General features: G+C 46.9%; 1 protein-coding gene across 3 annotated transcripts; it reads right to left on the reverse strand.

Moving 5' to 3' along the window:
- Positions 1 to 3: 3 nt before the first annotated feature.
- Positions 4 to 24,618, reverse strand: cplane2 (ciliogenesis and planar polarity effector 2). Of its 3 annotated transcripts, XM_085967026.1 has the most exons (7): positions 24,354 to 24,616; positions 23,416 to 23,613; positions 11,221 to 11,380; positions 9,173 to 9,325; positions 6,646 to 6,770; positions 3,246 to 3,382; positions 4 to 2,449 (listed from the first exon to the last, which is right to left on the reverse strand). In XM_085967026.1, exons 3-7 carry the CDS (start codon positions 11,330 to 11,332, stop codon positions 2,209 to 2,211), a joined length of 768 nt encoding a protein of 255 aa, XP_085823152.1. In that variant the 5' UTR covers positions 11,333 to 11,380; positions 23,416 to 23,613; positions 24,354 to 24,616; the 3' UTR covers positions 4 to 2,208. The 3 variants fall into 3 exon arrangements, with proteins under 3 accessions (XP_085823152.1, XP_085823150.1, XP_085823153.1); XM_085967024.1 differs by lacking the exon at positions 23,416 to 23,613; XM_085967027.1 differs by lacking the exons at positions 9,173 to 9,325; positions 23,416 to 23,613 and having other exon boundaries at positions 24,354 to 24,618.
- Between the last annotated feature and the right edge of the window lie 309 nt (positions 24,619 to 24,927).

Consider the following 24,927-nt stretch of genomic DNA (forward strand, 5'->3'; position numbering starts at 1 on the left):
GCGTGGGGGTGGGGTGGGGGTGGGGAAGGGCAGCTTATTTCAGTATCAGAGAAATTTATTGAGCAAACCCGGCAGCAAGGAGTTGAAGTCAAGGAAGCCTTAAGGCTCAAAATTTCCAAAAGTATCAATGAAAAATGAGACAGACCTGCTTCTGGCTTTTCCTTACAGCAACTACTGATCCCTTTATGGAGCAATGGAAATGGGTATCTCCTGACCTGTACTGTCCATAATTTGTGAGCAGGTTGAGGAAGTAGTGCTGGCAGTAACATAAAATTGATGACTGAGTGACATAAAATTGCATTAACCGTCATCTGATCCCTTTTTAAATATAATCATTAGATCCCTGTCTGCAGCTCCACAGCACTGATCCCCTTTTAAATATAATCATTAGATCCCGGTCTGCAGCTCCACAGCACTAGAAACTGTTTCCTGCATGTGACTTGCAATTGATCCCTTCTCAAATATTTGTAAAGCAAATTAAATTGAATCGTAAAGCTCCAGCTAGAAAGTATAATGAGAGATTAAATATCATGCAACATATGCCACTCTGCAGTGTTCATTTAAAGCTATCTGTTATCCAATGGTTAATGCCCACACTGCAATGTACATGAGGCTGCAAAGCAGCTGTTGGGTGATAAAATACTAATATGAAAATCTATTACAATAAGGACAATTAACTTCTGTGCTGCAGGAATTGAAAGCCTTTATTGCGCTGTTCATGCTCATTGCATTGACTCAGATCTCAAGCAGATTGTCCCACTAACATCCTGTACTTACAACTACTTGGCTGCATGTCATTTCCATGTACAGTTGTAGCCAGAAGCCCTCGGCTGTGTCTTCACCACACAACCGCAATACCTTTCCATTATCTAGCATGCTGTGTTGTCATTGGAATTCACTGTCAAATCTTTTGGTTAAAATCAGTAACATTTCAAGCATCCCTGACTGCCTAATGGGTAAATGAAACATTGGTGCAATACTGACCTATACAGACCAGGAACAGCACAGGTTGGAACCTGGTCTGTGTTGAGCTAGCCGATCCGAGCCTGGGCACAACTGGCCTTTGTTGCTGGGCTAGGGAGTGGGGAGAAATAAAATCAGCCAATATAATCACTCCTGACTGCTATGAAGTGCTATCAATGTGTGGACATTGGGCAAGTACAAGATCAGGTTTGACTGTGATGCCCTTCATAGTTGAACACCCTACCAACACTCAGTAGTCAGGCTCCCACAGGAAGAAGGGTTAGTTGGGTGAGTTATGGGCAGTTTGCTACTGTGGCACCATTCCCCGACAAGAGCCGGTACCCTCAGGAGCAAAGGGGAGAAATGGAACCAAAAATAAATAAATTTCAGCTAGGATCCATAGATCCTTATCCTTGAAAAGCAGTCTCCCTTTCACTAATCTATTTTACTTTATTTGTATTTTTGTAGTGATCTGCACACTCAGGTCTCTGATAATTGCTGTGCACCCCTGGGTTATGCTAATTACTGATCTGGAAATCAGGAATAAAGGCCAGAGGCAATACCATTAGCAGCTATGTGTTGCCGACTGACTAAGACGGTTCATACCTTGGGACACCCATCTCACACGCCATTATAAAAATGTTGCACTTCCATGCAGATGGTGTGAGGATTGCCAGATTGTCCAGAGATTGCAATCTTTACTGCTAGCTGGTTGGTTTTTTAAATTACAGAACTCCTGTCAAACGTTGCGCTTTTAAACTGGGCTTCACGGGTCTGTAGCTTGCCAATGACTGTACCAAGCTGCATATGAACTCAACCCATCCAAAAATGTGGCTTGGTAGGAAATTGAACGGAAATAAAGAGTACCCCTCTTCTAGTCATGGCAGTGCACTCTGCAGTTGGCAGCTGGCTATGTGTTGTAGGCTGACTAAGACGGCTCAGAGTGGCAACATTCATCCAAGCTGAACAGATTTTTAGTCATGTTGTTGCACGGAGGTGAAACACTTCTCTTCCCAGACTTCTTTTTGAATGTTACCAGCTGAGAGAATGGAGGAAACTTTCACACACATGAGCACTGGCTGCCAATCATGGAACTGCAGGAGTAGGAGCAAGGCAATGGCTGCGGTACCAACCAAACACATCTAGCCTAGTGTTTACAGGTCACTACCTTCAAGTAGACATAGTTTAAGAAGAGTGCGCTCCAGGGGAGAGGCTGTAGTCATCTCAGCAAGGGCTGAAAGGCTCTCAACGGCGGTGTGGTGCAGGGACAAGTCCTGCTGTCACTTGGTCTTGGTACCAGAGCTGTTCAGCCATTCCATTCAGCATGTGCTCTACCTCCAGCAGCCCTGCCTTACCATCAAGAGTCTTTCCATCTGACAACCGTGGACCATTGACGCTCTTTATTTTAAAGACAGGCAGATGCCATGTCTGCTGGAAATCACAAAGTTCCCTCTCAGTGACATCTGTGTGCATGTATTGGTCAAATCTGTTCACATTCAGTTAGAGAAAATGAGTAGATATTAAGTGATATTCTCATACATCAACAGAAACTATCAAAGATATATTTACTTTTCCCTACGATTCTGTGGGTCACAGTGCCGTTACAGTCCAGAAGCTGCTCAAAACCATTATGAAACAGTGAGTTCCCTTCAAGAAGAAAAAGAAACAGAAAAGGCGTTGAAATCTTACAGCAGTGGCAGTAGGGGGTGTTACAATTGGCTCCAGTACAACCAGGCTATGGGGGGGGGGGGGGGAAATTCAGCCAGGATTCCTATTCCTGATTGCTATCCAGTGTCCCTTGCTGGAAAAACAAGTGTGTGGGCATTGGGTTAGGACAAGATGAGGCTTAGCTGTGATGCTTCCAGTCAAGTAGCCTGATGACACTCTTAAGCTCGCATGTCAGGAATGGCCATTTAAGTGAGCAGGACTGCTGGTTACCAGCAAGTGTTGGTTTTTTTTTTTTTTTTTTAAGGGGGGGGGGCGCGGTAGCAAAAAAGAACTGGAAAATAAAACCTTTATTTTAATGTGCAACTATTCTCCTGTCTTAGGTCAAAGTGCAGAGATTTGAAATTTAGTAAAAGATTTAAAAATCCTTCAACGACTGATTAGAGCATACAGGAAACACAAGTAGGTTAAAAACTTTCACAGATTAAAATCAATAAAACATTTGATAAATAGTAATTGCGACTTGCTACATAATCTGAGACACATCAAGGTTTTTCAAATATCAGCAGTCAGCTGAAGGAGTTAAAATCTGAAATGCTTTGGTAATTAAAGGATACTTTGTGCCAATAACAATTTTAACAATCTTCTCAGAATTATTCATGATGCGTGACATTTGGCTGGGTAAATCGTCGAATGATGATCGATCAGTGAAGGAGAAAAGGAACAAGATGGCATCAGCCTTGTCCTTGCAGGCCTGAGGGGAATAAAATAAATGATTCAAGGACTGCTCACAACAAACAGTACATGTGATGGTCTATTCAATCTCAGTCATTACCTTGATATCCCACTTTTATATGACTGTACAAGGGCTGCAACATTATAACTAAAACAAAAACGCAGTGACTTCTGTTCGTAAGGGAGGGAGTTACGATTTTTTTTTTTAAACTGGGCAACCCAGGTGAAGAGTCAAGGTCCACAGGTTGAAAAGATTAGGAGGGAAGTTGAGGTGCTACAGCATCACTGCTGGTGGAAGGATGCAATTACATAGGAGCTGGAGTCGGCCATTCAGTTCCTCGAGCCTGTTCTGATGGCATGTCAAGCTTATAGGTAGTTTCCATGATAAAAGTGGGCAGAGGAATTTATAAAAATAAAGGACAGAATTTGTGACTTTAAAATGGGGACTAAATTACATTAGTGTGCCTGGTCCAATTATCGCCCATCCTCTAACTCCACTTCAGCTGAAAACTACATTTGGCCTCGATTCCCTGTGCGCAGCACTACCGAGGTCAGTTAATATATTAAAAATCTTGCAAGAAGTACAACCTTCCTGTTCATAAATCTTTTGTCCTGTTGCCACAACTTCTGGTCATGCTTTTCCATCAATATTTATTATAAATTGCACAAGTTCTTTTAAGCTGCATACAGAGTGTTAAAGGTTAGACATTGAGGTATAAATTGGGTACACATTTAATTAGGGAAAAGAAGAAACAGCAGAATGCTGACTGGGTTATTCAAATCAGCCCACGTGTAAGGCTTTTAAAGATTTAATGATGCATGAAAACTATGGCTAATTTGTTGGCATTCTGAATCAGAATGTGATGATTTTCCTTGTTCTGTTTGGGACACCAATGACTTTGGCAGCTCTGTACAAGTGTGTTGTTTGTCCCCTGCTGCTTACACAATGTACAAGTTATATGGAGCAGGTTGCTGCTTGTAGTATTACAAAAGTTGCTGATAGCACAAGCTACATGGATGGAGTAAGAAATGCCAGATGGGTTTTTATGCAAGAATCGACCAGAGTTCTTCAACGAAATAACAGAGAGGGTTGATGAAGGTAGTGCAGTTGATGTTGTGTATATGGATTTTCAGATGGCATTGATAACGAAAAGAAAGACTTACATTTATATAGTGCCTTTCACGATTATCGGACATCTCAAAGCGCTTTATGGCCAATGAAGTACAATAAAGTGCTACATAACAGCTGTGTTAGCAAAATTGAAGCCCATGTGAATAAAGGGACAGTGGCAGCGTGGATACAAAACTGGTTAAGAGACAGAAAGCAGAGAAGTGGTGAACAATTATTTATCAGACTAGAGGGAAATATACAGTAGTGTCCCCCAGGGATCTGTATTAGAACTACTGCTCCTTTTGATATATATATTAGTGACCTGGACTGGGTATAGGGGGCATCATTTCATAGTTTGCAGCTGACATAAAGCTTGGAAATGTAGTAAACAGTAAGGAGTATAGTAGCAGATTTCAGGAGGATGTAGACAGGCGGGTGAAATGGGCAGACACATGGCAGATGAAATTTAATGCAGAGAAGTTTGAAGTGATGCATTTTAGAAAGAAAATAGAGGCGCAATATAAACTAAATGGTACAATTTTAAAGGAGGTGCAGGAACAGAGATACCTGGGGGTTCACATACACAAATCTTTGAAGTTGTCAAGACAAGTGGATAAGGCTGTTAAAAAAGCACACTGAATCATTGGCTTTATAAATAGAGGCACAGAGTACAAAAGCAAGGAAGTTATGGTAAACCGTTTAAAAATTGCTGGTTAGGCCTCAGCTAGAGTACGGTGTCCAATTCTGGGCAACACACTTTAGGATGCATGTCAAGGCATGGAGAGGGTGTAAGGAAGATTTACTAGAATGGTACCAGGGATGAGGGACCTCAGTTACACAGAGAGATCAGTGAAGCTAAGATTGTTCTCCTTAAAGCAGAGAAGATTAAGGGCAATTTAATGGAGGTGTTCAAAATGATGAGAGGTTTCGATGAGTAGATAAACTGCTTCCACTGATAACCAGAGGACACAGATTTAAGATAATTGGCAAAAAAGCCACAGGGGAAATGAGGAGAAATTGTTTTACTCAGCAAGTTGTTAGGATCTGGAATGCACTGCCTGAAAGGGTGGTGGAAGCAGATTCAACAGTAACTTTCCAAACGGAATTGGATATATACTTGAAAAGGAGAAATGTGCAGGGCTATGGGGAAAGAGCAAGGGTGTGGGGCTAATTGGATAGCTTTTTAAACAACTGGTACAGATACAATGGACTGAATGGCCTCCTTCTGTGCTGCATGATTCACTGAGTATATAACAAGCCAACAGAAGGCTGGTGAAGCAACCTGGGCTGACTCTCCTTATAATTTCATCATCTCCTCATTTAAGAGGCGGCAACTGGCCCCACCGCTGAAATTGGTGTATTAGATCAGTATATGTGGGGAATTGTAGGCACAAATCCATATTCTGAAACAAAGAGTTATGGTTACAAGATATTATGCCTTAAAAAAATTAAATTCTCCCCTTTCAAAGCTGCTGACCCCTGGTAGTGTATGAGTTCCCCAGGCACCAAACACCTCCAAGATACAGCCAATATCTTGACCGAGCTTCATGCATGAATCTATACCGTGAATGTTGGGAGGCTTTTCAACTGTGTGAGGCAGTCATGGCCACGTCTGATCCTGTTCTCATCCATCACTACACATATGCACTTTTCAGCAGGCGTCACTGAATTGCAATTAGCAGTGAGAAACTGATTAAACCTCTTCCTAGCCCAGCAATGCTATGACCAATGTGGAGCCCCAATTGCCAGCCATGCTGAGATCAGCTGATTCAACACAAACCAGGAATCAACCCTGGGATCACACCAGAGATGCCTTTATCCACTAAGCTTTTGGGGACAATATTACAATTCTTATTAGTACAATGGCACCCAAAGGAGACGTCTGTGCTGGTGGGTTTCAGAAGCCAACCACTGAAAGAGAAGATTATGCAGACTGGGTGGGGAAGTGAAAGAGATTAGCATCTCACAATACAACTCAGACCCATAAAATGAGACAATTATTTACTGACATGGGGAAGGAAGGGGATCTCCGAGAATACATTTCAAGTTGCCGAGTTATTTCTTTGTTGTTGTTTGGCAATCGCTTGTCCTTTTTGTGCATGAAATGAGGAATGCACCTACAGGATTCAGTCTATACATTTCTTTATACAACGCCTTTGATGCTTTCTTACAGCAAGAATGTGGTCAAACTTCTTCAACGAGGCCTCACCGCAGTCCCAGAACTGAAAACGAAACATGATCACTCGGCCGCTCTCCACCAGCTTTCCTGGCCAATAAACTGTCCTTGTCTGAATTCCTGCATTTAAGAAAATCATTAGACTTTATCTTAAAAAAAAGCACAGATGCAATCCTTCAGTAGAATCCCAAATGTTGTGCCACTTTACTGATTTTATAAAGTCTCTCAAAAAAATCCAGGGCATAGTACTGTATAGATACATCAACATAGCCAGTACAACACAGTACATTCAGTCAGTACATTGCTGTATACATAGAAACATAGAAGATAGGAGCAGGAGTAGGCCATTCGGCCCCTCGAGCCTGCTCCGCCATTTAATGAGATCATGGCTGATCATCCAAATTCAGTACCCTGTCCCTGCTTTCTCCCCATATCCCTTGATCCCTTTAGCCTTAAGAAATATATCTAACTCCTTCTTGAATATATTTAATGAATTGGCCTCAACTGCCTTCTGTGGTAGAGAATTCCACAGGTTCACCACTCTCTGGGTGAAGAAATTCCTCCTCATTTCTGTCCTAAATTGCTTACCCCTTATCCTTAGTCTGTGACCCCTGGTTCTGGACTCCCCCGCCATCGGGAACATCCTTCCTGCATCTAGTCTGTCTAGTCCTGTTAGAATTTTATAAGTTTCAATGAGATCCCCTCTCATTCTTCTAAACTCCAGCGAGTGTAAGCCCAATCAACCCAATCTCTCCTCATACGTCATTCCTGCCATCTCAGGTATCAGTCTGGTGAATCTTCGCTGCACTCCCTCCATGGCAAGAACATCCTTCCTCAGATAAGACGACCAAAACTGCACACAATACTCAAGGTGTGGTCTCACCAAGGCCCTGTACAACTGCAGCAAGACATCCTTGCTCCTGTACTTGAATCCTCTCTCTATGAAGGCCAACATATAATTTGCCTTCTTAACCACCTGCTGCACCTGCATGCTTACCTTCAGCGACTGGTGCACAAGGACACCCAGGTCTCGTTGCACTTCCCCTTCTCCCAATCTATTGCCATTCAGATAATTATCTGCCTTCCTGTTTTTGCCACCAAAGTGGATAACCTCGCATTTATCCACATTATACTGCATCTGCCATATCACCCAACCTGTCCAAATCATACTGGAGTTTCTCGGCATCCTCCTCACAGCACACACGCCCACCCAGCTTTGTGTCGTCTGCAAACTTGGAGATATTACATCTAGTTCTCTCGTCTAGATCATTAATATATATTGTGAATAGCTGGGGTCCTAGCACCGATCCCTGTGGTACCCCACTAGTCACTGCCTGCCACTCGGAGAAAGACCCGTTTATTCCAACTCTGCTTCATGTCTGCCAACCAGTTCTCTATCCAAGTCAGTACCTTACCCCCAATCCCATGTGTTATGTTCATTAATAACTAGACATTCTTATTATGAACACAGCTAGCTTTTGCTAGACCTTTTATTGAGCACATGTGGACTAGTTACTGTATCTGTGGAGGCTTCCATCTTGACTGCTGCCTTGTGGGTAGCCTAGTGCCTCATGGGTAATGTAGTCTTAATATCATACAGCTGGGTAGTGTAGTCTTATACATACAGCTATATACAGCTCTATGGCTCCACCTAGTGTCCACTATAGAATGACATGTTATTGATCGTTACACCATGTGCTTTAACTTTACACGCTAATCTCTTATGCGGGACCTTATCGAAAGTCTTTTGAAAGTCCAAATACACCACATCCACTGGTTCTCCCTCATCTATTCTACCAGTTACATCCTCAAAAAATTCCAGTAGATTAGTGAAGCACGATTTGCCTTTTGTAAATCCATGTTGACTTTGTCCGATCCTGTCACTGTTTTCCAAGTGCTCTGCTATTACATCTTTTATAATGGACTCTAGCATTTTCCCCACTACCGATGTCAGGCTTACCGGTCTATAATGCCCCGTTTTCTCTCTACCACCTTTTTTGAATAGTGGGGTTACATTAGCTACCCTCCAATCTATGGGAACTGTTCCAGAGTCTATAGAATTTTGGAAGATGACCAACAATGCATCTACTATTTCTAGGGCCACTTCCTTAAGTACCCTAGGATGTAGATTATCAGGCCCTGGGGATTTATCGGCCTTCAATCCCGTCACTTTCCCTAACACCATTTCCCTACAAATACTGATTTCATTCAGTTCCTCCCTCTCATTAGACCCTCTGTTCCCCGACATCTCTGGGAGGTTATTTGTGTCCTCCTTTGTGAAGATAGAACCAAAGTATGTATTTAATTGGTCTGCCATTTCTTCCCCATTATAAATTCCTCTGATTCTGACTGCACATTGCTGTATACTGACAAGTACACAGCCAGTACAATACAGTACTGTGTACACATGCATGTGCAACACAATGCTACATCCACACACACATACACAGCCAGTACAGCTATGTATATACACACTCACACATATAGCCAGTATGGACTCAATGATATACATATAGCTTCACCTGTGGTCTCATGATGCACGCTGGAGATTTCTAAACCGGCGAACTTAGCAATTGCTGCTGTTTTTCCTACTCCACTCTTCCCAGACAGAAAGATCTTGTAACTGGCAGTGTCAGGTGCAGCCTGTGGGGGGAGCACTGGCCGCTCAAGCAATCCTGGGTGCAAACACATTTATATCAAAGTGTTACCAGGTTGACATGAACTGAACTGATTCCTTGAGCTGGCATGAGATGATTCTAAAATAACAACAGAAAATGCTGGAAAAACTCAGCAGGTCAGGCAACATCCGTGGAGAGAAATTTGAGTTGACGTTTCGGGTTTGACCCTTCTTCAAAACTGGAGAGAAAAGGAACTAGATCGAAGGCAGGGCTGCGATCGGACAAAAGAATAAAAGAACCAAAAGAAGTAAAAGAGATTAGAAGCTAGACGAGATGGTAATATGCTGGGATTAGGTGTAAAGTGTACTGGCAGGGCAAAAGATAGCTGCCAGGTGTGAGAGAGAAACAAAAGGAAAGGGGGGGGGGGGGGGAGGAAAGGAGTGGAAAAATATAAGTGAAAATGAAATAGGGGCCGAGGTTATGATCTGAAATTGTTGAACTCGATATTGAGACCGGAAGGCTGCAGAGTGCCTAATCGGAAGATGAGGTGCTGTTCCTCGAGTTTACGTTGAGCTTCCATGGAACAGTACAAGAGGCCAAGGACGGTGAGGTCCGAGTGGGAATGGAGCGGTGAATTGAAATGACAGGCGACCGGAAGCTCGGGGTCACCCTTACGGACTGAACGGAGGTGTTCCGCAAAGCGGTCACCCAATCTGCGTTTGGTCTCCCCAATGTAGAGGAGACCGCATCGTGAGCAGCGAATACAGTATACTAGATTGCGAGAAGTACAAGTAAATCGCTGTTTCACCTGGAAGGGGTGTTTGGGGCCCTGGACAGTGGGGAGGGGGGAGGTATAGGGGCAGGTGTTACATCTCCTCCGCTTGCACGGGAAGGTGCCAGGCGAAGGGGAAGGGCTGTTTGGGGTGATAGAGGAGTGGACTAGGGTGTCTCGGAGAGAGCGGTCCCTGCGGAATGCTGAAAGGGGAGGGGAGGGGAAGATACGTTTGGTGGTGGGATCACTTTGGAGGTAGCGGAAATGCCAGAGGATGATCCGTTGAATGTGGAGGCTGGTGGGGTGAAAGGTGAGGACAAGGGGAACCCTATCGTGGTTCCGGGAGGGAGGGGCAGGGGTGAGGGCAGAGGTGCGGGAGATAGAACTGACACGGTCGAGGGCAGTGTCAACCACGGTAGAGGGGAATCCTCGGTTGCGGAAAAAGGAAGACATGTCTGAAGCACTGGTGTGGAAGGTGGCATCGTCGGAGCAGATACGGCGGAGGCGGAGAAACTGGGAGAATGGAATAGAGTCCTTACAGGAAGCGGGGTGGGAGGAAGTGTAGTCCAGGTAGCTGTGGGAGTCAGTGGGCTTGTAGTAAATATTGGTCGATAACCTATCCCCAGAGATGGAGACGGATGATTCTAGCCTGGGCTACGTCAACCCACACTTTTGAACATTAAACTTCAATTACTCAAATTTTCCCAAACTTGAACCATCATAAGGACACCAGTTCCTACAGATGTGTTCAACCAATACAAACAGCAATGACACACCTAATGAACTGAAGAGCCCGTGTCAATTCCAGAATAAACACACCAACAGGATCTGAACAGATAGATGCAATATGCCTACAACACAGTAGACTAAACCAGCTGTTTGTGTACTGCACTGTGCTCCTACCCACTCTATAGATGTGTCAGCTTCTCCTCTTGCCTAAGAAAATGCAGTGAGGATATGAAAGTATGCTAGGCAGTAAACACCACCCTCCCTGGGTAAAGGAAGCTGTGGACAGGAATTAAACAGACTAAATCCCTGAACAGGGCAGTCTTGATGGACCAGCTGGTCTTTTCCTGCCATTTTTCCCCCCCAAGTTTGTATAAAAGAGATAGTAGTTAAGAGATATGCCTGTGCTCTGTGACCTCGATTTCAGATTTGAGGATGATAAATCTTTACTTACCAAACACTTTCCTCTTGTTCCTGCGCAAGATGCTGGCCAGATATTCCCGGCCCTCCGCAGAGTTGAGCCAATTGGCTGTTACTAGAGATCCTGATTTCACAAGAACTGCCATTTCTTGGGCATGGAGTTCAAGAACAGCCAATTCCCATCAGTCAGCAAGCTGTGAAAAATTAAACAAATTCTGTTTTTTAAAAACTACATTTCTGGATGTCTGCATCTCAAAAATGTAAACCCCAGGGACTGGGTGGAGCAGTGGGTTGGAGGTTGATCGGTCATGTCTTGGATCAGAGTTTAAGTCTAGCCTAAACTAATGTGATGGCAGTCTGTTCCACGTGCTGGTTGGAAGAGTCCTGCGTGAAATGAGTTTGCGCAGTTTCGTATGGGCACGAGTCCAAAGCACAAAGCTACCCATCGCTCAGCACCAATTGGCAATCCCAGAGTGACCGCAGGGATTGTAACATACTTACAGGTCAGGTCTTTGGAGCGCTCTTTGAATTTTATCCCGGTCCCAAACACCTTAGCCACTGTTCTTTTAATATTGTCAAGAAGGTTTATAAATAGTGAAAACAAAAGTATAAAAAATGAGCCAGTTGAACGTCTCGGAGACTCCCCTTGTGGAATAAACAAACGCCTCATGACTCTAGGACTCACCCTAGCCCGGAACCAGTGCGCTACTGTCATCAGTGCGTACGCCCCAACACTGGAAGCCACAGACGAGACCAAAGAGGAATTCTACTCCAGCCTTGAACAATCCCTGTCCCGAGTCCCAACGGGCGACAAGCTGATCCTCCTTGGCGACTTTAATGCCAGAGTTGGAAAGGACACAGACCTCTGGGGAGCTGTGATCGGCAGAGAGCGGGTAAGGAAAGCCAACTCCAACAGTACCCTCCTCCTGACAAAATGCTTAGAATATGGCCTTGTGATAACCAACACCTTGTTCTGTCAGAGAGACAAGTACAAGGCTTCATGGCAACGCCCTCGCTCCAAGCACTGGCATCTGCTGGACTACAGTCCGATTCGGGAGAATATATAATGGAGAATAAGGAAATGGCAGACCAATTGAACTCATACTTTGGTTCTGTATTCACAAAGGAGGACACAAATAACCTCCCAGGAATATCGGCAAACATAGGGACTAATGAGAGGGAGGAGCTGACAGAAATTAGTATCTCTAGGGATATGGTGTTGGGTAAGTTGAGGGGACTGAAGGCCGACAAATCCCCGGGGCCTGATAAACTACATCCTAGGGTACTTAAGGAGGTGGCCCTGGAGATAGCAGATGCTCTAAGGATCATCTTCCGGAACTCCATTGACTCGGGAACAGTACCCGTGGATTGGAGGGTAGCTAATGTTACCCCAATATTTAAAAAGGGGGGTAGAGAGAAAGCAGGGAATTATAGACCAGTAAGCCTTACATCGGTTGTGGGCAAAATGCTAGAGTCCATTATTAAGGATAAAATAGCGGAGCACTTGACAAATGGGGAAAGGATCGGACAGAGTCAACATGGATTTACAAAGGGTAAATCGTGTTTGACTAATCTGCTGGAATTTTTTGAGGAAGTAACTGGTAAAATAGATGGGGGAGAGCCAGTGGATGTGGTGTACCTTGACTTCCAGAAAGCCTTCGATAAGGTTCCACACAAAAGATTATCATGCAAAATTAAGGCTCATGGAATTGGGGGCAAAGTATTAACGTGGATAGAGAACTGGCTGGCGGATAGAAAACAGAGAGTTGGAATAAACGGCTCGTTTTCGGAGTGGCAGGCAGTGACCAGCGGGGTGCCGCAAGGATCTGTCCTGGGACCCTAGCTGTTCACAATATATATAAATGATCTGGATCAGGGAATTGGATGCAATATTTCCAAATTCGCTGACGACACTAAACTAGGAGGAGGGGTGGGCTCTGATGAGGATGTCAGGAGGCTACAGTGCGATTTGGACAGGTTGGGGGAATGGGCGGATACGTGGCAGATGCACTATAATGTGGATAAATGCGAGGTTATCCACTTTGGGGGTAAAAACAGGAGGGTAGATTATTATCTAAATGGCAATAGATTGGGAGATGGGGAAGTGCAGAGGGACCTGGGTGTTCTTGTGCACCAGTCACTGAAGGAGAGCATGCAGGTGCAACAGGCGATTAAGAAGGCAAATGGTATGTTGGCCTTCATATCAAGGGGGTTCGAGTATAGGAATAGGGATACCTTACTACAGCTGTACAAGGTGCTGGTGAGACCGCATCTGGAGTATTGTGTACAGTTTTGGTCGCCCCATCTGCGGAAGGATGTTCTTGCCATGGAAAGAGTGCAACGGCGATTCACCAGGCTGATACCTGGAATGGCGGGAATGACCTACGAAGAGAGATTAAATAGTTTGGGCTTGTACTCACTGGAGTTTAGAAGATTGAGAGGGGATCTCATCGAAACATATAAAATTATGGCAGGCCTGGACAGGCTGAATTCAGAGAGAATGTTTCCAATGGCCGGGGAGCACAGAACCAGGGGCCACAGTCTAAAAATAGCGGGCAAATCATTTAAAACAGAGATGAGGAAGAATTTCTTCACTCAAAGAGTGGTGAGCCTGTGGAATTCCCTGCCACAGAGGGCTGTGAAGGCTAATTCAATAAATATTTTCAAGAGAGAATTGGATATATTTCTGAAGGCTAAGGGGATTAAGGGTTACGGAGAAAAGGCGGGGACGGGGTACTGAACTGGTAAGATCAGCTATGATCTCAGACGAAGATCAGCCATGATCTCATTGAATGGCGGAGCAGGCTCGAAGGGCCGAATGGCCTACTCCTGTTCCTATCTCTATGTTTCTATGTTTACATCATCGTCCGAGCGAGGGGCCCCAAGGACGTCCACATCACCCGCGCTATGACAGGAGCCGACGACTGCTGGACAGACCACCGCCTAATCCGCTCGGTCATCTCCATCAACGTAGCCCCAAAACAGCAGCGGCAACAGAAGCAATGCCGCAGGAAAATCAACGCTGGGGCACTCAAAGACCCTGCTAAGAAAGCCCTATTCAGCCTGCGCCTCACAACCAACCTGACGACTCCCAGTGATTCAGAGACACAGAGTGTCCACAGCGCCTGGTCTGCACTCAAGGCCTCCATAATCAGCACCTGTGAAGAGACGCTCGGTCACTCGACCAGGAAACACCAAGACTGGTTTGACGAGAATGACCAGGAGATTCAGGAGCCGATAAGCCGCAAGCGCAAGGCATTCCTGATCTGGAATCAGCAACAGAACTCGAGAACAAGAAAGCAGCTCTACAGGCGCCTGAAGGCCGAGGTCCAACAAAAAACTCTAAAGAACAGATGGTGGGTAGAGAGAGTGCAGGAGTTCCAGCAGCTAGCCGACAACCACGACGGACATGGGTTCTTTAGCGCAGTCAAGACCATCTAAGGTCCAAGCACCCAAGGTCCTACCCCACTGCGGGCCAAGAACGGAGAAATACTCATCAAGGACAGAGTCAGTGCCCGCTGGAAGGAGCACTTCGAAGATCTCCTTAACTGAGACTCTGTCTTCAACGCGAGTGTCTTCAACTCCATCCCGTAGCATGCTACCCGCCACCACCTCAGCATAACCCCAGCCCGGCATGAGGTTGAAAAGGCCATCCGGCAACTGAAGAACAACAAGGCCTCAGGAGCAGATAGAATCCCCACCGAGGCGCTAAAACATGGCGGAGAAGCACTATTGGCGCGAATACATTAACTAATTTCTCTTATTTGGAAGGAGGAGAGCATGCCAGGGGATCTCAGAGACACCATAATCGTGACCATCTTCAAGAAAGGTGACAAGTCCGATTGCGATAATTACAGAGGAGTCTCTCTGCTGTCTGCCACAGGGAAAGTAATCGTAAGAATCCTCCTCAATCGCCTTCTCCCAGTGGCTGAAGAGCTCCGCCCAGAGTCGCAATGCGGATTCCGCCCACTAAGGGGCACAATGGACATGATCTTCACCATGCGCCAACTACAAGAGAAATGCAGAGAACAGCACCAATCGCTGTACATGGCCTTCTTTGACCTCACAAAAGGCCTTCGACACCGTCAACCGTGAGGGATTATGGAGTGTCCTCCTCAAATTCGGCTGCCCTCAAAAGTTTGTCACCATCCTCCGTCTGCTTCACGACGACATGCAAACCGTAATCCTGACCAACGGATCCACCACAGACCCAAATCACGTACGGACCGTGGTCAAGCAAGGCTGTGTCATCGCACCAATGCTCTTCTCGATCTTCCTTGCTGCAATGCTCCATCTCACCCTCAGTACGCTTCCTGCTGGAGTGGAGCTAATTTACAGAACAAACGGGAAACTGTTCAACCTCCGTTGCCTCCAGTCCAGACCCAAGGTCATCCCATCCTCTGTTATCGAATTACAGTATGCAGACGATGCTTGCGTCTGCGCACTCTGAGGCCGAACTCCAAACCATCGTCAACACCTTCACTGAAGCGTACAAGAGCACGGGCCTTACACTAAACATCCGTAAGACAAAGGTCCTCTACCAACCTGCCCCCGCCACACAGTACTGCCCCCCCAATTATCAAAATCCACGACAAGGCCTTGGACAACGTGGACCACTTTCCATACCTCGGGAGCCTACTGTCAACAAGGGCAGACGTCGATGACGAGGTCCTACACCGCCTTCAGAGTGCCAGTGCAGCCTTCGGTCACCTGAGGAAGAGAGTGTTTGAAGACCAGGACCTCAAACCCAGCACCAAGCTTATGGTCTGCAGAGCAGTAGTGATACCTGCCCTCCTGTATGCTTCAGAGACATGGACCATGTACAGCAGGCACCTCAAAGCACTGGAGAGGTATCACCAATGCTGCCTCCGCAAGATCCTGCAAATCCATTGGCAGGATAGGCGTACTAACGTCAGTGTTCTCGCTCAGGCCAACATCCCCAGCATCGAAGCTTTGACCATGCTCGATCAGCTCCGATGGACGGGTCACATTGTCCGCATGCCCGACACAAGACTCCCAAAACAAGCACTCTACTCGGAGCTCCGACACGGCAAGAGAGCCCCAGGTGGGCAGAAGAAACTCTTCAAGGACACCCTCAAAGCCTCCTTGAAAAAGTGCAACATCCCCACCGACACCTGGGAATCCCTGGCCCAAGACCGCACAAAGTGAAGCATCCAGGAAGGCGTCGAACACCTCAAGTCTCTTCGCCGGGCGCAAGCGGAAGCCAAGCGCAAACAGCAGAAGGAGCGCACGTCAACCCAAGCACCCCACCCACCCGCCCCTTCAACCACCGTCTGCCCCACCTGTGACAGAGACTGTAGGTCCCACATTGGACTCATCAGTCACCTGCAAATTCATTTTTAGTGTGGTAGCAAGTCATCCTCGATTCCAAGGGACTACCCAAGAAGAAGAAATAGTGAACAGCAGAGGTTCTGGTGCCAATTGCTGGGGTCTCCGCTGGTCACAGCTGCCCTAGTAGAACTGCCACTGATCATTATCCTTTGTTCCAGATGAGGTGATTTATTATCCAATTTGCAAATTGCATTTTTACCCTTTTTAACCCCAAAAGCTTTCCCTTTGGCACAAATCACAAGTAAGGCACCTCACCAAGATCTCCGACATCTACCACATTTAATTCTGTTACATCCTACTGGATCTTCAGGTCAGCTCTGTGTTTTGGGCTCCTCTGATGGCTTTGTGGGCAAATGCACCACCTGATGCAACAATAAACCAGAAGGCCCCAGGTTGGATCCCTGGTATGGCAATCACAGGATGAGCAGCAACTGGAATGATAACGTTTGACCTGTGTCCCTGGGCTAAGGAAAGTGGAGAAGGGAAATCAGTCTGGGTTTCTTCTCCTAATCACTATTCAGTGACCCTTGTTGGAAAGTGCACCTGCACAGACATCGGCTGAGGTCAGACTCGGTCAAAGCTGTCTTCCATTGTAAAATTGCCTGCTGATATACTGTTCGGGCATATACATGAAGGATTGATACTTGGCGATACCTCGGCAAGAGTCAGTGTCTTCAGGAGAGGAGGAAAGAAAATTTGAGTAAAAAAATAAAGTGTGGTCCTTTAATTTCCTCCCTCCATCCCATAGTGTAGTGGAACATTGGACTGGCAGTGTAAATTTGGGCTGGTCAATGAGAAAGACACAAGAAACTGTGCAAGGTGCTGGAAGGCACAGGGAGAAACAAAAGTAGAATAACTTACATTTATATAGCACCTTTAATATAGGAAAACATCCCAAGGGGCTTCACAGAAGTGTAATCAGACAAAAATTGGCACGGAGCCAAAGGAGGAGATAGAAGGTGGGGGCGACTAAAATCTTGGTCAGTGGTAGGTTTAAAGGAGGGTCTTAAAGGAAGAGGCACAGAGGGGTTTAGGGAGGGAAATACAGAGCTTGGGGCCTATCCAGTTGAAAGTACAGCTGCCAATGGTAGGGCGAAGGGAGGAGGGACATGCAAGAGGCAAGAGTTGCAGGAATGCAAATTCATGGTGGTTTGTGGAGCTGGAGAAGGTTAGAGATAGGGAGGGTGCGAGGCCACGAAGGAATTTAAACACAAGGATGACAATTTTTTTAAATGATGGCATTGTCGACCAGGAGCCAATGTAGGTCAGCGAGCACAGGGATGATGGGTGACCGGGTTAGGATATGGGCAGCTCAGCTTTGGATGAGCTTCAGTTTATACTGGATAGAGGATGGAAGGCCAGTCTGAAGAACATTGGAATAGTGCAGTCTGGAGGTGACAAAAGCATGGCTGAGGGTTTCAGTAGCAGATGGGCTGAGGCAGGGGCAAAGATGGAAGTAGGCGACCTTTGTGATGGAGAAGATATGGCTTGGGTCAAATAGGACGCAGAGGTTGTGAACATTCTGGTTCAGCCCGAGACAGTAGCTAGGGAAGGGAACGGAATACAAAACTGTAAGATAGCAGTGGACTCAGCAAGGAAGAAGATAAACTCAATGGAGGGGAGATGTGAGAGAGAACATAGATATAAAATAGAAATGTAATCAAGACAAACAAAATCAAGAAAATGTGAACTAAAAAGTAAATGTCACACAAGAACAAGCATTTAAAGTAGTTTCAGCAGTGACACCAATTATTTATAATGAATGCGTGGAAACACAGGTATGAGCCACCTAGTGTCATCACTTCCTTTCAACCCTCAATACCAGCTCCCTTATGTAAAGTCTGTAGGTATTATGGCGAATTAATACACAGACTACAAGAGTAACTTTAACAGGACTTTACTATTCGAAGGCCAGGGCGAATCTGCCCAATAAATCCTGACACAGCACTTATATACCGGTGTGGTCACCGTCGGTATTACAGTATACAGCAGCCAAGATAAAGTAGTGCCACACCTAAAATAGTTCTCTTAAAGGTGGACAGTTACATACAATAGTTCTCTTAAAGGTAGAACAGTTACATACACTACAATCCTCCCTTTTTAGCTTACAACATACTTATTCCCCATTAACATAACATATATACAACTTATGCAAAACAGTTCACAGATTCACTCTCTCTGGAGGCTTCCTGACTCTGTCCGGATAACGCCTCGGTGGTGTAGTAGTTTTCGGCGGGGTAGTAGGTTCTTCTGGCAAGGTCGATTCGGCTTGAAGGACAGCGTCAGGTTCATCTCATTCCAGTATTACCAGATCGGAGGTAGGTGCTCTGGGTATCTCTGCTTCAACATTAGCCGTGTAAGGTTGTGGAGTAGGTTGGTCCTTTGTGGATGACCCTATGATCTGGTCAACATGGCGCCTTATTATGCTGTCACCAATGTCCACGGTATACATCAGCGGCCCTAGCCTTTTCCCAATAGTTCCAGGCTGCCATTTCGTTCCAGGCTGCCATTTCTCGGTACGGTAGTCCCGGGCCAAAACTTGTTGACCTATCTGAAAGGATCTAGTTGGCCTTTCATTCATGCCCTGAAATTGCCGGTTCTCTACGTCCCTTCTGACGTTTGGCTTAATCAAATCCAGCCGGCATCTTAGTCTTCTATTGAAAAACATCATGGCGGGAGTTTGGTTTGTGACCGCATGTGTTGCATTCCTGTACGCCAACAAGAAGTTATCTACCTTATGTTGTAGGTTGATGTCTTCATTACCCATGGCCTTCTTGAAGGTCTGGACAAACCTTTCAGCTAATCCATTGGTGGCGGGATGGTATGGGGCTGACGTGTAGTGCTTGACCCCATTCCTTTTTAAGAACTTCCTGAATTCTTCGGACACAAATTGCGGTCCATTATCAGAACAGATCTGTTCCGGCAGCCCATTCCTGGCAAATATGGTCCTTAATACTGTGATGGTTTTTTCCGTGGTGGTGGAGGACATCTCGATTACCTCCGGCCACTTGGAGTGTGCATCCACCGCGATTAGAAACATTGAGTCCATAAATGGACCAGCAAAGTCGACGTGTACCCTTTGCCAAGGAGATGAGGGCCACTCCCATGGATGCAGAGTAGCTTGTGGTGGCGCGTTTTGGACCTTCTGGCATCCTAGACAGCTCTTGGTTATTTCTTCGATGTCTCCATCAATACCTGGCCACCACACAAACGCTCTTGCTAGGTTCTTCATTTTCACTCCACCCAGATGCCCCTCGTGAAGCTCCTTTAGCACCTTCTGCTGAAGTTTGGGTGGAATCACCACTCTAGATCCACACATCAAGGTTCCTCGGCACACTGACAGCTGTTCTTTTCTTTGCGAAAATGCGGGCAGCGTTGGTTCGCCATGTGCTGGCCATCCCTCCACTGTTAAATCGTAGACTCGTGAGAGAGTCGGGTCATTTCTTGTTTCATTTTCGATCATCGAATTTGTTACTGGTAGACATTCCACTATGGATGAGTGGAACATCTCTACCGGGTCCACTGTAGCCGCCTCTTCTACTACTGGCAACGGTAGGCGCGATAACCCATCAGCATTTCCATGCTGTTTGGACCTTTTGTATTCGATGTCATATTGGTGTGCCCCAAGTAACACGGACCACCTCTGTAGCCTTTGCGCTGTCATAGTGGAAACGGCCTTGTTCAGGTTGAATATGGACACCAACGGCTGGTGGTCTGTCAGTAATGTGAACTTCTTGCCCTGCAGGTAATGATTGAATTTCTTTACTCCCCACACAAGGCTGAGGGCCTCCCTATCTATCTGAGCATAATTTCGCTCAGCGGAGGTCAATGATCGGGACGCAAATGCGACTGGCCTTTCCGAGCCATTTGGTAACTTGTGTGAAAGTACTGCTCCAATTCCATAAGGGGAAGCATCACAAGCTAGACAAAGAGGTAACGTTGGATTGAAATGAGCCAACACTTCCTCAGAGGTAATCAACGCCTTGCTTCTGCGAAAGGCCTTCTTACAGTCCTCGCTCCACTTCCATGGTACTTCTTTCCGCAACAGAGCATTCAGCGGATGCAGCACCGTGGATAGATTTGGCAGAAACTTGTGGTAATAATTAATCAACCCCAGAAACGATCTCAACTGTGATACATTTTCCGGAGCGGGGGCCTTCACGACAGCTTCTATCTTGTCAGGTGACTTGTGCAGCCCCTCTTGGCCAATGACATGACCGCAGTACGAGATCAGTTTCTGGAAGAACTCGCATTTCTGGCGATTAACTCGAAGGCCATATTCCTTTAACCTGGTGAGCACCAGTTTCAAATTTGTGAGGTGTTCCTCCTCGTCTTCTCCCGTAATCAGGATATCGTCCAAGTAACACTGCGTGCTTGGAATACCCTGTAAGACCTGCTCCATGGCCCTCTGCCAAATTGCTGGAGCCGAAGCTACTCCAAAAACCAGTCTATTATAACGATACAAGCCTCTGTGCGTGTTGATTGAGAGATACTGGCGCGACTCTTCCTCGACTTCCATTTGTAAGTATGCTTGTGCCAGGTCTATCTTGGTGAAGTGTTTCCCGCCAGACAATGAAGCAAAGATATCCTCAATCCGCGGAAGCGGGTATTGTGCCGTGTGAAGCACCGGATTAACTGTGATCTTGAAGTCTCCACAGATGCGGACCTTCCCCGGTCCCCCTGGCTTGTTACTTGATGAAGACTTCATGACGGGCACAATGGGCGTGGCCCACTCACTCCAGTCCACCTTAGACAGTACCCCTGAACGTTCAAGCTCTTCCAATTCTGCCTCCACAGCAGGTCGTATCGCGTAAGGTACCGATCTGGCTTTGAAAAATTTAGGGCTTGCATGTTCTGCAATCTTGATTTTTGCTTTAATTCCTCTCAGCGTTCCCAGTCCTTGCTGGAATACCTCTTTAGCTTTGTCCAATATTCTGGACAACCGTTCAGGTTTGACATCTTCCTTTCCGGAATCTACCGTCATTGTGTTTAGTGAATGCCAGTCTATCTTTATTTTCCTGATCCACTCCCGTCCCAGAAGTGGTGGACCTCCCTTGGGCAGCACATACATGTCCATCCCTTGGTGATCTTTGTCCTTGTATCTCACCTTGACTTCTATCTTTCCGATGGGGTATACTCTGTGCCCCGTGTATGTCTGCAATACTATCTCCGTATCCCGTAGGGGAATATGTTTGAATAACTTTTTGTAATCTTGCTTATTCATGACCGTCAACGCCGATCCGGTGTCCACTTCCATCTTCACTTGGACTTTTGCAATCTGTAGTGTGACCCAGATAGTTTGTCGGTCAGCTTCTTTACTCACATTGTGAATCCTCAGACTACCCAGTTCCTTGCTGTTGGAGTCTGAGTCCGAATTCTGTTCATCTGGACTCTTCCCAGTCACCTTATGTACCTTTCTGTACTTCTTCTGCGGTGACTTATTATTGCTGGTCTTCTTTCCTGACCGGCATACCTTAGCTATGTGACCAAGCTTGCCACATTTTCTACATTCCTGGTTTTTAACCCAGCATTGGTTCTGGTCGTGTGTTGTCTTCCCACAACGATAGCATTTCGTTGTACCCGAAGTCATTTGATCCACACTGAGTACCGCTGTCTTCCGCTGCATTTCCGCCGTGCCTCTCGCTGCAGCTTCGTGCGATGCTGCAATAAGGACAGCCTTATCAAGTGTAAGATCGTTCTCTTCGAGCAGTCGTTTTTGTGTTCCTTCCTTCGACATCCCACACACGAACTTGTCTCTCAGTGCCTCTGTCAGATTTACCCCAAACTGACAGTATTTTGCTAGCCTACGCAGTTCAACCAGGTACTCCGCGTTGCTTTCCTCTTTTCGTTGCGTTCTCACGTAAAATTTTGATTGTTCCGCTAACATCAGCGGTGCGGGGTTAAAATGATCCTTCAGGACAGCAACAATATTAGCGAAAGACTGATCCGCCGGTTTAGCTGGTGATAGAAGATGCTTCAATAACCCGTATGTCTTCGCACCCATTGAGTTTAGGAAGGTTAGAGCTTTGTCATAATTTGCTATCTTATTGACCTTACAATATATCTCGATGCGTTCTACATACGTGGCCCAATCTTCCACATCGGAATCGAAACCGTTGATGTTACTACGCTTAGGCATCTTCACACTCTTCCTGAGAACAACAACGAAATATTTCTTTAACTTTTTTTTTTCAAAATGGCGGTTTCCCGCGCTTGTCTTCTTTCCCCGCCCACTGGCGGCTTCCCGCGTTTCTTCCCCTGGCGGGAGGGGTAAGCTTTTCCCTCGGGCGGCGACCGCTGGCTTTCGGGGTTCGCAGCCTGCGCGTCGGCTTCAGTGCGTTCCTTGTTCCCTTTTCTCGGCAGGGCAACCGGCGCTGGGTACAACCCGTTGACGGCGAAGTTTCAGCCGCTGGGCTGGATCTCGCTCAGTCTCCCTCGCTCGGGCTCTGTCTCTCCCGCTCGCTCGGGCTCTGTCTCTCCCTCAGCGGCTTCCAATCGCGCCTCCCAGCCCTCTCGCAGTCCGGTGCTTTCCTCCCCGGCTGCGGCTGAGTTCCCCGCGGTTTATTTATTTTTATATCTTCCCGCGCCTTACGATCCCGGTCGCAGCGCTTCGTGGCCTCGGTCGCTGCCCGGCCTTTTTCGCCGGTCGCGGTCTAGCTGTCTCACGACGCCGTTGCGTCTCCCAGCCCGCTTGTACCGCGGCTTCCGTGCTCCACGCTGCCCCAGTCTCAGCGCCTCTGGGCCCGACTTCTGTCCGGCTCCTTTCCCCCGACCGTGGTCGAGTTCACCGCCCTTATCCTCCGTTTATTTTTTTTATTTTCCCTTTACTCACAGTCACCGTGGCCGACTTGCTTCTCGTGCTGATCGGCTCACTCACCACTGTGGCAGAAGGGACAATCAGTGCCTGTTGCTGATGGAAGGCTTCGTGTCTGAATTCTTCCTTCTTCCTTGCTCTGCAGACTCGAGTTTTCTCTCAGCGGAACGACGAGGGCGGGTGCCTCTTCTCGACGCTCGTTAACTGCTTCGGAAGTATTGTTGCCGCAGGGTAAGATCGAACTCGTCGCCACTGTAAAGTCTGTAGGTATTATGGCGAATTAATACACAGACTACAAGAGTAACTTTAACAGGACTTTACTATTCGAAGGTCAGAGCGAATCTGCCCAATAAATCCTGACACAGCACTTATATACCGGTGTGGTCACCGTCGGTATTACAGTATACAGCAGCCAAGATAAAGTAGTGCCACACCTAAAATAGTTCTCTTAAAGGTGGACAGTTACATACAATAGTTCTCTTAAAGGTAGAACAGTTACATACACTACACCTTACAGTGCTACCCTTGTAACCCCTGCTCCAGCAGCAGTTCCTTTTCTCTCTAGCCCCTCAGTGCCAGCCCTTTTACACTCTATCCTTGTGCCAATTCCTACCCTCTACCCACATCACCAGCCCCGTTACCCTCTGCCCACATCACCAGCCCCGTTACCCTCAGTCCCTCAGTCCCACAGCACCAGCCCCGTTACCCTCAGTCCCTCAGTCCCACAGCACCAGCCCCGTTACCCTCAGTCCCACAGCACCAGCCCCGTGTCCCTCAGTCCCACAGCACCAGCCCCGTTACCCTCAGTCCCACAGCACCAGCCCCGTTACCCTCAGTCCCACAGCACCAGCCCCGTTACCCTCAGTCCCACAGCACCAGCCCCGTTACCCTCAGTCCCACAGCACCAGCCCCGTTACCCTCTGCCCCACAGCCCCATTATCCTCACTCCCACAGCACCAGCCCCGACCCCACATATTGTTGATAAATTGTGTTGGACTCACAGTTTCCGTGCCGCGGCCCGGTTGAGGTAGTGTTTGTGTGCGAGGTAGTTGGTCCTGCCTGTGCCGAATTGATGCGCCTCTCACTGACCGGCCAGCGAAAGCCCAGGCCTCCCCATCGCATCTCCATGGCAGCGCCTCGCGCCCATCGTCGGAGCCTCCGTTGACGTCACGGCGCAGAGCGGTTCCCGCGTGCGTGCGTACGTACGTACGCGGTTTCCATAAAAACCCAAGCGGGCACGACAGCAATCTGCACCTAGGCCTGCTACCTTAGTCCTTAAAATGGTATTTAAAGCAAATTATTTCCCCTAAGATCTCCGCATGTCAATTCATCCAAACCAGAGCTCTTTATTTTTATTCCAAGGCAAATCATTCTCAGAATAAAAACAGCAAGAAAAAACAGGAACTTGCATTGAGGCAGCGCCTCTCCAGTCCTCAGGACGAAGAAACCAATGGATTGCCTTGGAAATGTGGTTGTTCTGTTGGCAAACGTGGCAGCCTTGCGCCAAACATAAGAAATAGGAGCAGGAGTAGGCCAATCGGCCCCTCGAGCCTGCTCCACCATTCAATAAGATCA

Source organism: Somniosus microcephalus, chromosome 25, assembly GCF_052327205.1.
Source record: "Somniosus microcephalus isolate GS21.2 chromosome 25, FLI_Smic_1.0, whole genome shotgun sequence".
In the NCBI taxonomy this organism is placed as follows: domain Eukaryota; kingdom Metazoa; phylum Chordata; class Chondrichthyes; order Squaliformes; family Somniosidae; genus Somniosus; species Somniosus microcephalus.